Here is a 15895-nt window from a genome sequence, read left to right on the forward strand (position 1 = left end):
TAACATAGAACCTCATGTTGGCACATGTTGACATTTAAATTTTCTTTTGCCACTTAAATGCCCATTTTCCTTATCTTACATTGGTTTACAATTCCTCATAATCTCCTGCTGTTGTAACAGCTTTGAATAATTTTATCTATCTGCAAATTTGAACACCTCATTGGTTGCTCCTTTCTCCTGACCACTTACAAATATGTTAAACAGCTAGGACCCAGTATACTTGGGGCACGCCACTACTGATTTTTTTCCACTTGGAAAATTTAGGCCTATTTTTTTCCAGTCTTTTAGCCAGTTTTTAGTTTCAGAATAGGCAAGCGGTTATAGTATAGCTCCCTTTTGGCCATGACAATTTTGATTTCCTATTCTTTATGATTTATTCATCAGGAAAGCAGTCTGATTCAATATTTCATGAATTTTGTCATAGAACTCAGGAACCTGATTATACCTCTACTTCCAATCTCTTGCCCTTATGGCCTAGACATTCCATGTTTTATATATTCTATTGATCTTTCTAATTCATTGTCTAAAATACTACTTATGATTACCATACTGTAAATTCAGGAAGTTTGCTGTTTGAGTTATCGAAAGACTGTATGCTTTCTCTTGTCCACAAAATATCTGCTTGAATTCATGACTCAGAATAAATCTGCCAGTATATAGCTTGTTGCATACCACTGTTCTGTAGAATAGGGGCTGGTTTCTATATGATCCTTAGTCTTGAACTGTAAGAGCTCTTTGCCTTGTATGTCAAGTAGCTTAAAGACCTTTCAAAGTTCATCTGTCTTTTTTTGTTTTTTAATAAGCTTCGGATTGCATTTTCAAAGGGAATTTTTGATTGGATATCACCTTAGTCACAGCTCATAATGTCATGTAACATCTTGTGACCTCGAGCAAGTCACTTAACCTTCCATTGCCCTTCCATTGGTTCAAGTACATATTTAGATCATAAGCCCTCTGGGACAGGGAAGTAACTTTTGTACCTGAATGCAACTCACCTTGAACTACTATGAACTAAATCCAAAATAATGTCAGAGCTGTGGCTGTATCAAATCAACCTCTTTTTGAGAGAGAAAGATAAGCAGATCTATGACTTAATTACTTGATTTGTAGCTGTACATGTCATTGCTTAGCTAATGTTAAAGAATGTGGCAATGAAAAGAGCTTTGCTGTAGAAATTGGATAATTTAAAATTGTTTTAATCATATTTATTTTCCCCCATTTACAGATATGCAATTGTTCGTCTTAACCAATATTTTAAAATGAAGCCAGAAGTCACAGCATTAGTTTTCCCAGAATAAATAAGTGCTGAAGTCTTTCTGTAGATTCTTCATCAGACAACGTGAAACTTTCTGGGAATAGATATTGTGAAAATAATTTTCCTTAAGTTCTGGAATGCTCATTTGATTGTCTTGTTTTAGACTAATACCACTAAAAGAATATCTTGGAAACATAATATTGAAAGCATAATACGCCAAACACCTGATGTAATATTGATAAATATTAGAAAGGGCTGTATTTGTGACACCTTTTTCCCTGTTTTGTATTTTCTTTTATTGGTAGGTGGGTTAAATGATACGTTAAATGAATTATTTATTATCATCTCAACATGGTTCATTACTGCTGCTTCATTCTTTCTGTAAGAATTGAATGGGGATCAGTGAAGTCATTCCAAAGGAAGATTACCTCTTGCCTTTTATTTTAATATTTTTAATATACTTAATACCATGTACATTGAAACTGTACATTAGGGATTTAGTTTTTGCTTTATTATTTGTGAATATTTTACATGAAGATTGGTGAATAACATGTCTTTCCCTACACTGGTGTACTGGCATGCTATATTATGTATATGTATATTGTATACATACATGTATGTACAGTTTAAAACCAGAAAACAGTGAATAACAGAGGCTGTGTAATCATTATGGTAGACTGTTAAAGAGGCTTTTAAGATTTAAAAAAACCTTATTTTGGGGCCAGCTAAAATGGTTATGACTGATGCCTCTCTCCTGTATATACCCCCTAATTCTGTAAAGTCGCTAAAAATTGTGCATGCAGATTGGGTGTGTGTCCAATTTGCATGTACAATTTGAATAATGCACCAATAAGTAGCTCATTAAGCTGTTATTGGCACTAATTAGATTTAATTGGAATGTACGCACGTAAATTTAGGTGCAGGATTTGCAGAAATGGGAGGGTCATGGGCGGACAGGGACGGTCCTAAAATTAACACCCTTAATGTAGGCGTGAAAGATTTACACCACGTTTCAGTTGGTGCAAATGGCCATGCCTAAAGTTGGGTACAATTCCCGGGCCTAAGTGCTATCCTGTAAAACCGTGCCTAATTGTAAGCACGGCTTATAGAATTGCGCTTTTTTCAGCACCATATATAAAATTGACTCCATAGTGTATGAGAGTGTCAAATCACTGTTGGATTTGTCAGTGAGGCTTTTTCTAGGTCACAGATCTTTTGGTTGAAGATACTCTTTGAGATCTGTATGGAAACCAAAGAAGAAAGTGTACACTTGCAATCTGATCTTATTATACAGTATGGATTTTTCTATAATTGGAAGGACCTTTTTAAAGCAAGATTTTTGCAGTATGTAGCTAACCATCTCCCTTTTCTCTTGGCTCCCAGTGTTCATGACTACATATTTAATGTTTAAAATGTGAAGGTTTTATTGCTTGTTGCTAGAACAGGTATAAAATCCAGACAATGAATGACATGTATCTTATTATGGTGACTGGAAATGTATAGTTTATACCTCAGCTTATGTTGTGCCTTGGTGTAAGAATGAGGTCTTGCTTCACAATAACTTAAGACCAGACAATTGACAATTATCTAATTAAAAAAAAAAATCAGTTTATAATGTGTAGCTTATATCTATCTGTACCCAAAGCTGCCAAGCCACCCAATTCCAGGGTTTCAGAAATCTAGGACTGGCCTAAAAATCTCCCTCCTAGAACTGGGCAACTTTGTAGCTCTGTATAGCTTTACACATACATTTTCTGTTAATGAAGTGAAATCCTCTTACATTGCCAGTCTTTCAAATACCCTAGGTTTGTCTGGTCATCCAGTAAACTAGACTGATGGGTAAAATTAATGAGGCTAAAAACCTGTTGTGTTTAAACTCTCAAACAATACCTTTATAGCTTTGTTCCATCTTTTTAATCTTTATTTTTTTGGTCCTGATTTCTAAAAATGTCTGACTCCATAATCAAAAAAAAAAGGTGAATCTCTGTTTCATTCCAATTTTCATTTTCTGTTGACATTGATCAATAACTGTTGGCAGCACACATTAGAGAATTACGATCATTTCTAATTTAATATGTAGCTTTTTACAGATTAAGGGCCATGTTTACTAAGGTGCGCTAGCGTTTTTAGCACATGCAAAAAATTAGCACATGTTGTGTAGATGCCCGTAGGAATATTATGTGCATCTACACGGTTAACGTGAGTGCTTAGCACGTACTAAAAACAATAACACAGCTTGGTAAACAGGGCCTTATAACAGTTTCCCCCCCCCCCCCCCCCCCAAAAAAAAAAAAAAATCTTTTGCTCTCTAACTAAAGAAAAAGAAGCTGTCAGGTACTTCCTATTTCCTGTTTCAGTTGAGTTTGTGCTATACATTCTAACTGCCAACAGCAAGTTTGTGTGCAAGTGTGTTGCTGAATCTGATGTGCAAAACTGAACAGCTAGCTGCATTGTATCATGAATCAATTTTCCACTAAATGCTATCTTTTTGGAAAGTCGAAAAGCTGACTGATGATGAGACTTTTCACTTGCAAGTAGCCTTAGACAAGTTTTTTGTGTGCAGAAATGTTTTTGTTCAAAGCAGTGGCGTAGCCAGGAGGTGGAACTTGAGGGCCTGGGCCCCTCCAGAACTGTAGCACCACTTTACCTCTGCTGGCAGGGATGCCGAAGCCCCACTAGCCAAATAAAGTGCTGCTGCTTCTTTCCTCCAGATGTTGTCAGCATGCCTTCACCCATCAACACCTGGACTTCTCGCGCATGCTGTCAGCATGCATGCGAAGTCCCTGTGGCTGAAAGTACGCCGCCAGCACAGTGCGATGAGGAGGGGATTGGCGGCACTTTATTTGACTGGCAGAGCCTCAGCATCTCTGCCAGCAAAGGTATGGTTGGGGGGGGAGGGGAGAGGAATGCGTTGCCTCGGGCCACCTTCAAAATCGGAGGGCTGACTATGCCCCTGGTTCAAAGCTTTATTTGTTCATTCTGTTTCACTTCAGACATTCAAAGTGTAAGTTGGAAAAACAAAACATGATACTTGTAGTTTGGAGGAAAGGTATATGCTGCTGAAGGTTATGAAGCAACTTAATACTTACCAGAGGCATCAGTTCATAATTACTACTCTGAAAAGTTTTGCACTTTGGTACGGTGTATCTTAAAAATAGAACATTTTATGAGACACTTGTACAGTTCATTGGAAGAAGATATATAGCATTTCTATCTGTCTATCTATATCTATATATCTATATATCTATATATCTATATATCTATATATATATATATATATATATATGGAGAGAGAGAGACAGAGAAATGTAGGTATTTTCATCTCATCCACATTTCATTATTGGCTTTTAAAAATCTTGAATTTTTTTTGGAGTACTTGAAATAATTTAAATAGTTTTGCCTTGAATGCTTGTTTCAATAAAATTTATATTTAAGAATGCCATGTATGCAGCAGTTTCAGTAAAATAATTGCAAATATTTACTTGGTTTAAGATTCATATTTCATTCTTTGTTTCATCCTTTCTGTTCTTAAAATAGTAGTTTATAATCTGTTGAAAGCAGTTCCATAATTGTCTTTACCATGAGTTAGTATACACCTCTTTATTAAGCAGGTTGGCTTGGTTATATAATTTAAAGTGAGCCAAATCTGAAACCATGTGTTACTTTTCGAATCTCTGAGCATGTTTCTACAGCTTATAAAATGTGTTAAAGTAGTGCAGACCTTATTAATTCTCCTTTTGCTATGTTTAGCCTTTTGACCATAGGCATATTTTAGGCTTGACGAGGGGGGGGGGATGACAACAGTGCCCCCTCCCAAATATTTCAGAATCTAATGCCAAATTGATCACCCTTCCATCTCCCCTCCAATTCATGTATGACTTTCTTACCTTTTGCCTCCCAAAATAAGTAGGCAATCTACACCTATGCTTTTGATAGAACACAGTGGTATACAATAAAACTTCATGATAAAAATAAATACAATAACAAACATAACAAAGCAATGCACTATAAAAATGAACACAATGGGATAAACCTTCTTAAAGTAATTATATTTATGTCTGTATTGTAATATATAATCTTTTTCAAGAGGAAATTATATAAATTTCTGAAATGTGTTATAGTCCTTGCTTAGAGATGTGTCTTTTTTTTTTTTTCTTTCTTTTCTTTTTTTTTTCCAGAGTCAAATATTGTATCTAAGCTCACTGTAAGTGTAGTGAGCAGTAGACATATCCATGCATAGTTTTAGTTGTTAGACCACAGTGATTTATTTGCTTTTGAAAAACTGAACTTTTTTTGGACACAATTTTGTAGTATACTGTACATACACAATGTAAAAGCTTTGTAAATTAGTGTGAATTACTTGGATTATATGTACTTGTGTATTGCTTTGTGCTCTGCCCTTTTGTAGAAACTTTGCTTTAAAAAATGTAATGGTTTAAAATTCCAAATGGTGTATAGCCAGTGGGCCTATGCATTGGAATAGTCCAAATATGTATAAAAAGGATTCCTCTGTAAATTATTTGGCCTGTAGTGCTAGTAATCCATTGTAATGTTGAAGAAATATTTGGTGGCTCAAGGCATAGACTTAGTAGCATTAAAATTATTGGTTTATTCTTTTGTTCTGTAAAACAAAGAGTAGCTTAAACCCTAAAGTAGTTTTCATATTTAAGGAGTTTCACTTCCTTTCATGGGTTTAAAGAAAATGTTACAAATTTTCACATACAGTATCAGAAATAAATAAGAGGTTGTTAGGCATTAAACTCACCGTGTTTATGGACACATTACATCTGGGATATAGTGTGTCATAAAAGTTTTAAAAAATTATCCACACGGACACAAAAGGGGGGAAAAGTCCTCAATTAGAAGTCTACAGCCTTTCCTTGAGTGCACTACTTGCATTAGGCACATTCTTCATGAAACTCTACGTTCATGAAACTCTGACACTTTGACTTCAGTTTTCCAAGTGTTCTGTTCTGTCTGTGGTTTTTACAAATTCTGTACATTAATGGTTTGGGTTTTGTACACTAGTTGACTGTTTTCCCATTTTTCTTTATGAATAGATCAGTTGAGGATTCTTTTTGGGGCATCTGATACAGGAACCTTTTGTGTTAAATAATTGTTATGAACACATGCCTAAATTAATCCTTATTAAATCCAGCAAGTGGGTAAGACTTGCTCCCAAGGCCAGCCAGGACTGAAGTGTTCTCAGTTTTCACGCAATGGCAAAACATAGGGGTATGTCTGCTAAAGGACATTAATCCTAATGCACTCTTAGCACGAATGAAAATGCTTACCACAAGCACATTAAAGCATTTTGTGGTAGGTAACCATTTAGTGCATGCTAAGCATGCAATATTTTTTTTTCTGATTTATGCTAGGGGCATTAGTGGGGGGACAGGCAGGGACGCACTAACCAGATAACTCGTGAGTCCTTAGCAGCACCTAAATAGGAGCTGGTAAGTGCTCCCTCATTAAAAACATTTTTTTTTTTCAGATAATGGGCACTAATGCAAAGTGCACACGACCTGAAGAAAAAACATTGAAAATGCGCTATGTCCTGGGCAAGCTAGAAATAGACTTACATTAGCACATGCTAAGTCCATTTCCTAGTGCCCTTTAGTAGGCATGCCCCTTAATGTTCGCCAGGTAGTTTGTGGTCTCTGCCTGTGGACCGTTTGCAGAGGTGGCTGGGTTGCATTGAAGATGGGGAGGTTTATATAAAATAGGGCTGAGGAGTATTTGGTAAATGAATGTGTGTGGTGCCATAGCTCAACCCAGCAGGAAGGCCACCCTTAAAAAGAAACAAAATTACAGCATTAGGTACAGCTACGCTTAGAACATTTGTGATTTTAAAGAAATACACAAAATCCTTAAGTATAATCCATGCTATAGTAATGTAGCATTTTTTTTCTCATTCCTGTACAGCAGAAACAGAATGTTTGCTTGTGTATCAACATACACGAATATACAAGTACTTTTGACTTAATGTTTTGTAAATTGTTCCTTTGAGACGCCCATACTTTAACTGTAGTTTGCTTACTATAAAACTGTTTATCCACTATAATTGAAAGATTTAGCTTGAAAGGAGATTGAAATGTTCTTGGAAATCTAGACAAGAATGTACTATGGTTCTGCTGTATCTTTCATACTGACCTCCAACATGTGATAATATTTCTTGAAATGGTATTCTTTTACAGAAGAAAGATGTATCTGTATTTTAGAATTGCGATAATTCCACATTTTGCATTTCATTCCTGAAAAATAATTGATACTTTTTCTAAACTGTGATTTAAATAAAAAGTGTTCCAGAATTATCAAAATGTGAAATGCTTCTTCATACTATGTTTATAGTGCATGGCACAATTAAAATATTGTATATTGTTTAGTTTGAAATTAGCACATTGTTCTTTATTGTAAAAACTGGAAGCCAGTGGTGACTTACTTCAATCCCAAGTGTGGCTCCATGATTTTCTGTCCTCATCTCCAGAATAGGTTTTATGGGGGGTTTTTTTCTCAAGCATCATATGGATCTATGGGAGATTGACCTGCAGGGTGCCTAAATTTCAAAGCTATTCTCATGAGACTGAGAAGAGCATGGGAGCATTCAAGCACTCTGTCTCAAAATCAATGAGAGCTATTGCTGAAAGAAAACAGAAAATTGTTTGGAGGCAGCATCAGAAACAAGCCTCTATAGAAAGTGAGGGGAGAGCAACAAACTAGGAGAATGGAGACGGATTTGGGGGACTAACCTAGTAGCATTGTAAATGACGGCAGATAAAGACCTGTATGGCCCATCCAGTCCGCCCAAGATAAACTCATTTTACATGGTATGTGATACTTTATACCCGAGTTTGATTTGTCTTTGCCTTTCTCAGGGCACAGACCATAGAAGTCTGCCCGGTACTGTTCTTGTACTAAGTTCTGAAGCTAACATTGAAGCCCCTTAAAATTTACACTCCAGCCCATCCCTATCTATTCAGTCATGATCAGTAGAAGTCTGCCTAGCTCCCGTTTTGTTTACAATAACCGGCGTCGCCACCCAATCTCCACTAAGATTCCACGGAACCATTCCTTCTAAATAGGATTCCTTTGTGTTTAACCCCCACGCATGTTTGAATTCTATTACCGTTTTCATCTCCACCACTTCCTGCGGGAGGGCATTCCACATATCCATCACCCTTCTCTGTGAAAAAATACTTCCTGACATTAGTCCTGCGTCTGCCCCCCTTCAACCTCAATTCATGTCCCCTAGTTCTACCACCTTCCTGTCTCCAGAAAAGGTTCATTTGCGGATTAATACCTTTGAAATATTTGAATGTCTATCATATCACCCCGTTTCTTCTTTCCTCCAAGGTATACATGTTTAGGTCAGCAAGTGTCTCCTCGTACGGTTTGCAACGCAAATCCCATACCATTTTTGTAGCTTTTCTTTGCACCGCTTCCAGTCTTTTTCCATCTTTAGCAAGATACGGCCTCCAAAACTGAACACAATACTCCAAATGGGGCCTCACCAACGACTAGTTGAGGTGAGGGTGAGTTTATTGGGTAAAGATGTATTATGGAGATGGGTTAGAGCAGTTGTCAACCCAGTCCGTGGGCACACCCAGCCAGTCAGGTTTTCAAGATATTCCTAGAAACCAGAAGGAAGGAGGTGTTGATGCCCCTTTACAGGTCTCTGGTGAGGCCCCACCTGAAGTATTGTGTTCAGTGTTGGTGGCCATATCTTGTTAAGGATGTTAAAAGACTAGAAGCGGTCCAGAGGAAGGTAACAATAATGATATAGGGCTTGTGCCCTAAGATGTATGAGAAGAGACTGGAAGATCTGCATTAGGCATAGCCTAGGGGAAAGAAGGGACAGGGAGATATGGTACAGAATGTTTAAATATTTGAAAGATAAGATAGAAAAAAATTTTGAATAAAAAAAAAACAGACCCTGAAATAGCTGCATGAGTGACCCTTGGATGACAACTTCAGCTGTGGAAAACTAAGGCCAGTGCTGTTCTGTATATGGCAATCCAGTTTAGAATGGGCTGGAAAGGGCTTCAATGGCAACTTCAGTAGCTGGAACAGAGGATAGTGCTGGGCAGATTTTTACGGTCTGGGTCCTACAAATGACAAGATGAATTCAGATAGGCTGGAATGGGCTTTGACGGCAACTCCAGTAGTTGGAGCATAAGGACAGAGCCGGGCAGACTTCTACAGTCTATGCCTCAGAAACACCAAAGAAAGACAATGACCAAGTATATAATATCACATTCATGGCTGATGTAATCAAGTGTGACTGTTGGGCTGACTGGATGGACCGTTTGGGTCTTTATCTGCTGTTACTTACTATGTTACTAATGAATATGCATGAGAGAGGTTTTCATCACTGCTTCCTTGGTATGCAAAATTATATCATGCATATTCATTGCAAATGTATCAAAAACCTGATGTGCTGGGCATGCCCCAAAGACTGGGTTAAAATCACTAGTTTACAGTGTGTGTTGAAAATGTATTAGGACAGACAAGCTGAGGGGGAATATTGTGACAGATGGAGAGGGAGGCAAAGAATGGGATGGAAATGTGTTTGGGGGCAGGGTAAGAGGGGAGATAAGTCTGTTTCCCAGTGTTCCAGGCAAGCACACCAAGTGAACTGTAGAACTTAAGAACATAAGAATAACCTTACTGGGTCAGACCAATAGTTCATCTAGCCCAGTATCCTGTTTCCAACAGTGGCCAATCCAGGTCACAGGTACCTGGCAGAAACCCAAATAATAGCAACATTCCATGCTACAAAACTCGGGGCAAGCAGTGGCTTCCCCATGTCTGTCTCTATAGCAGACTATGGACTTTTCCTCCAAGACCTTTAAAACCCAGATATGCTAAACGCTGTTGCCACATCCTCCACAACAAGTTCCAGAGCTTAACTATTTGTTGAGTGAAAAAATATTTCCTCCTATTTGAAAAGTATTTCCATTTGACTTCATTGAGCATCTGGATTTTCAAAAGGCATTTGACAATGTACCTCATGAAATAATCCAGAGGAAATTGGAGAGTTCTGTGATAGGAGATAGTGTTCTATTGTGAATTAAAAACTGGTTAAAAGAAAACAGAGAGTAGAGTTAAATGGCCAGTATTCTCAATGGAAAATCACAAGAGGATTGTGAAAAATTACAAGAGGGCCTGTAGAAACAGTAGGATGAGCCCCTAATATGTAGGCTATGGTACTTGAGCTGGCAGAAAATTACTAAATAGCAATTATTCTGGACATGTTTCTAGGGAATGAGTGTACCTCTTGTTTGGCCCTTAGGTTTCTGCCAGACTGACTACCAATGAAAGAACCATGCCAAGATGAAATATTTATTATAGATCAAATAATGACAATATGGCAGATGCACTACAAAAATATAGATTATCACCAAGATATATCGATCTCTATATAAATATATATAAAATATATGATTGCAGCTATATAAAACTATATGTATGAGTGATTACAAAACTATAATTTATCTTGTTCAAATTACACACAAGCAGCTAGCTTTACAACTACTCTCTTCTTTATCCACTCTTAGTAGCTATTATACTACTACTACTACTTAACATTTCTAAAGCGCTACTAGAGTTACGCAGCACTGTACTATTTAACATAGAGGGACGGTCCCTGCGCAAAGAGCTTACGATCTAAGAGACAAATGAACGGTCAGTCCGATAGGGGTGGTCAAAATGGGGCAGTCTGGATTTACTGAACGATAAGAGTTAGGTGCCGAATGCAGCATTGAAGAGGTGGGTTTTAAGCAAAGACTTGGAGGTGGGCAGGGAGGGGGCTTGGCGTAAGGGCTCAGGAAGGTTGTTCCAAGCATAGGGCGAGGCAGAATGAGCGGAGCCTGGAGTTGGCAGTGGTGGAGAAGGGTACAGAGAGGAGGGATTTGTCCTGTGAATGGAGGTTACGGGCGGGAGCGTAAGGGGAGATGAGGGTAGAAAGGTAGTGAGGGGCAGCAGACTGAGTGCATTTGTAGGTAAGAAGAAGCTTGAATTGAATGTGGTATCTGATTGGAAGCCAGTGAAGTGACTTGAGGAGAGGGGTGATATGAGTATATCGGTTCTGGTGGAATATGAGACGTGCAGCAGATTTCTGAACAGATTGAAGGGGGGATAGATGGCTAAGTGGGAGGCCGGTGAGGAGTAAGTTGCAGTAGTCCAGGCGAGAGGTAATGAGAGCGTGGACGAGAGTTCGAGTGGTGTGTTCAGAGAGGAAAGGGCGAATTTTGCTGATGTTAAAGAGGAAGAAGTGGTACGTCTTGGCTATCTGCTGGATATGCGCAGAGAAGGAGAGGGAGGAGTCAAAGATGACTCCGAGGTTGCGGGCAGATGAGACGGGGAGGATGAGGGTGTTATCAACTGAGATAGAAAGTGGAGAAAGAGGAGACATGGGTTTTGGTGGAAAGACGAGGAGCTCAGTCTTGGACATGTTCAATTTCAGGTGGCGGTTGGACATCCAGGCAGCAATGTTGGATAAGCAGGCTGATACCTTAGCCTGGGTCTCTGCGGTGATGTCTGGTGTAGAGAGATATAGCTGGGTGTCATCAGCATAGAGATGATACTGGAAACCATGAGATGAGATCAGGGAGCCCAGGGAAGAGGTGTAGATTGAGAAGAGAAGGGGTCCAACGACAGATCCCTGGGGAACACCAACAGATAGGGGGATAGGAGTGGAAGAAGATCCATGAGAGTGAACTCTGAAGGTGCGGTGGGAGAGAGAGGAGGAGAACCAGGAGAGGACAGAGCCCTGGAACCCAAATGAGGACAGTGTGGCAAGAAGTAAGTCATGATTGACAGTGTCAAAAGCGGCGGATAGATCAAGGAGGATGAGGATGGAGTAGTGGCCTCTGGATTTGGCAAGGAACAGGTCATTACAGACTTTAGAGAGTGCCGTTTCTGTTGAGTGAAGAGGGCGAAAGCCGGATTGAAGTGGATCAAGGATGGCGTGAGAGGAGAGAAAATCAAGGCAGCGGCTGTGAACGGCACGCTCAAGTATTTTGGAGAAGAAGGGTAGGAGGGAGATGGGGCAGTAGTTGGAGGGACAGGTAGGGTCAAGTGATGGTTTTTTGAGGAGAGGAGTGACTACGGCGTGCTTGAAGGTGTCAGGGAAAGTTGCAGTGGAGAGAGAGGTTGAGGATATGACAGATGGAGGGGGTGACAATGAGAGATGATGTTAAGTAAATTGGTGGGGATGGGATCAGAAGAGCAGGTGGTGCATTTTGAGGAGGAAAGAAGGCGAGCGGTTTCCTCCTCGGTGGTGACAGGGAAGGAGGAGAAAAAGGCCTGGGTTGGTTGGTTGAGGGAGAGGGTTGAAGGGTGAAGAAGAGATGGCTTGGTAGTGAACTCAAGGTTGATCTTTTGCACCTTGTCACGGAAGTAATCAGCCAGTGATTGAGGAGAGAGCGAGGGGGTGGGTGGGAGCGGAGGGCACTTTGAGGAGGGAGTTAAGGGTGGCGAAGAGACGACGGGGGTTGGAGCTGAGAGAATTGGTCAATTGGGTGCAATAGTCCTGTTTGGCAAGGAATAGGGAGGAGTGGAAGGAGGATAGCATAAATTTGTAGTAAAGGAAGTCTGAATGGGTGCGAGATTTTCTCCAGAGGCGTTCAGCAGATCGGGCGCAGGAGCGAAGGTAACGGATGCAAGGGGTCAACCAGGGCTGGGGATTAGTACGCTTTGTTGGACAGGAGGTGGATGGTGCGAGGGTGTCCAGAGCAGAGGAGAGAGTGGCATTGTAAGCGGAGACAGCCTTGTGGACAGACTTGTCGACAGACTCTGAGGACATGATGGAGGGGAGGAGATTAGAAATATTGGCGTATAGGGTGGAAGGGTCAATAGCCTGGAGATTCCTGGGCGGAGAGTGTGGGAGAAGAGAGAACCTCCATGACAAAGGGCTGCGACTGAGGCAGAGTCGTCAGGGGAGAGCCAGGTTTCAGTTATGGCGAGCAGTTGAAGGGAACGAGAGATGAAGAGATCGTGGATGAAGGGCAGTTTGTTGCAGACCGAGTGGGCATTCCACAAGGCACATGAGAAGGGGAGGGAAGAGGTGGGAGAAGGGGAATAGAAATGAGATTGGAGACATCACGGAATCGTTTGCATGGGTAGGAGGAGGACAGGTGAGGGGAGCCTGGATTAGGATTAATGTCTCCCGCGGATAGCAGGAGGAGGAGCAAGAGAGTGCGGAGGAGGGTGGGGGAGGTCGGGCGACGAAGACGGGGTGCACTTAGGAGGAATGGTGATGGGTTAATGGCAGGAAGGAGGTGTTGAAGGTTAAGGGCTAGGAAGGAGGAGGGGGACAAGAGAGATGGTGATGTGGTGAGGGATTGGGGTGAATAGGGTATTGCCGTAGCGAGCAGGACAGGGAGGGAACACGGGTGGGCAATGAGTTCCAGTGGTAGACAGCGGTATGGGGAGTGGAAAGAGATTAGGAAGGGACAGGGCAAGGAAGAGAATGTGGACGGGCCATAAGTAGTGATTGCGGTGTAACAGGTGTAAGTGTAGTGACAGAGGTGAGAAGCAGATAGAGCGGAAAGCTGGATTGGGGGCTTGGAATTCAAGGGATTGATGGACTGGAGAGCAGGTAATGGCTGACAAGTTAGCAGGCAGGCAAGTGAGGCAGTGGCTGCCAAGCTTGCAGGCGGGCTGGAGCAAGCTGTTGCGGATGGACAGGAACGAGCAGGGGGAGGCTGGTAAGTTAATGGCTGACAAGTTAGCAGGTTGGCAAGTAAATCAATGGGTGACAAGCTAGCAGGCGGGCTGGAGCATACTGGTGCAGATGGACAGGAACGAGCAGGGAGAAACTGGAGAGCAGGTAAGTCAAGGGCTGACAAGTTAGCAGGTAGGCAAGTAAGTCAATGGCTGACAAGCTAGCAGGCGGGCTGGTGCAGATGGACAGGAACGAGCAGGGAGAAACTGGAGAGCAGGTAAGTCAAGGGCTGACAAGTTAGCAGGTAGGCAAGTAAGTCAATGGCTGACAAGCTAGCAGGCGGGCTGGAACAAGCTTGTGCAGATGGACAGGAACGAGCAGGGAGAAGCTGGAGCAAGCAGGTTGGAGCAGATGGACTGGAACAAGCAGGGAGAAGCTGGTTCAGGCGGACTGGAACACGCTGGAGCAGATGTACTGGAGCAGGCAGGCTGGAGCAAGCCTACCGGAGCAAGTAGGCTGGAGCAGATGGACTGGAACAAGCAGGGAGAAGCTGGAACAGGCGGACTGGAGCAAGCAGGGGAAGCTGGATCGGTGGACTGGAACAAGCTGGGATCGGGCGGACTGGAACGAGCTTGGAGCAGGTGGATCAGGCGGACTGGAACACACTACAGCATTTGGACTGGAACAAGCAGGCTGGAGCAGATGGACTGGAGCGAGCAAGGGGGAAGCTGGATCGGCGGACCGGAACAAGCTGGGATCAGGCGGACCGGAACAAGCTGGGATCAGGCGGACTGGAACACGCTGGGGCATCTGGACTGGAACAAGCGGACTGGAACACGCTGGGGCATCTGGACTGGAACAAGCAGGCCGGAGCAGATGAACCGGAACAAGCAGGGGGGAAGCTGGATCGGCGAACTGGAACAAGCTGGAACCGCCGGTCTGGAGCAAGCAAGCAAGCAGAGAGAAGCTGGCTCGGGTGGACCAGGGAAAGCTGGAGCAGCTGGGCTGCTCTCAGAGCAACAGTGCCGGAGCAGCTGGGCTGGTCTCAGAGTGACCAAGCAGGGCTGCCCTCAAAGCAACAGAGCAACCAGGGCGCCTGGGGAAGACTGCCTCGCTGTGCGCCACCCCAACTGCCCCAGTCTGGAGGACTCGCGGTGCAGGCAGGCCGCGCCATGCGGCGGGAAGGGCAGCGTGGGCGTTGGGCTGCTGGGCCCGGGACCACAGGCCGCAGGCGAACTCCCTCCGACTCCACCTGGGTCACCTGGAGCTCTCAGCCGACACGGTCCCGGGCAATTCCTACCGGGGAGTGCGACGGCCAAGGGCGGGCTCTCGGACCCGGCGAACTCTGCTCCTGGGCGGCTGACAGTGCGAGAGACCGTCTAGCAACCTGCTTGTCTCTTCCTGTTCGGCTGCAGCGATCGGTACCCACCCCTGGGCAAGCGAAATCTGTGCTGGTGCAGTCGACAGGTCTGTGGGTATGCCGCGCCGCTCTGCCCTCCGCTCTCACTCGGTTGCTGGTTCCGTTCCTCAGCGGCCTGCTGGCAGTTGGGCCAGGGTCACCAACAGTCGATGGGTCCACGTGGGCTGCAGACTTGCTCTCCGATATCTCCCCGTTACACTTGGATCTCCGGGGCTCGTTCGGATCGGTTTATAGCGGTTTCAGTCAGTTACGGTTTGAATCCGGTCCGTTCCAGACCGTTCCGTTGCGTTCGAGGATGGTCCAGGTAGGTCGAATTCATCGAGACCTCAGGAGCTCCTTAACAGAGCTCCTTACCTGTCGGCCGTCTTACAATACTATTACTGACCACAAATCCTGGGACTAACTAGTCCTTCACAGACAAAACCATAGATTATACCTTGAAATGTAGGAATAAATCCAACTCTCACCATGCAGTCCTTGGTTTGCAGACCTTTGGTGTGGTGAAGAAGTAGATTTTTCTGTTAAGACTGTAGCAGAGTTTTCTGCAAGTCTA

The 15895-nt window shown here is 42.8% G+C and overlaps 1 protein-coding gene across 1 annotated transcript in view; it reads left to right on the plus strand.

The window, feature by feature from the left end:
• The window catches only part of ETNK1 (ethanolamine kinase 1), a 127951-nt gene extending 122063 nt beyond the window's left edge, over window positions 1-5888 (plus strand). Inside the window, exon 8 of the mRNA XM_030215531.1 lies at window positions 1226-5888. Coding sequence (XP_030071391.1) covers window positions 1226-1298 — 73 coding nt within the window. The 3' untranslated portion in view covers window positions 1299-5888. The remainder of the gene's footprint in view (window positions 1-1225) is intronic.
• The last annotated feature ends 10007 nt before the right edge of the window (window positions 5889-15895 follow it).

The sequence above is a fragment of the Microcaecilia unicolor genome, chromosome 9 (assembly GCF_901765095.1).
Source record: "Microcaecilia unicolor chromosome 9, aMicUni1.1, whole genome shotgun sequence".
NCBI lineage: Eukaryota > Metazoa > Chordata > Amphibia > Gymnophiona > Siphonopidae > Microcaecilia > Microcaecilia unicolor.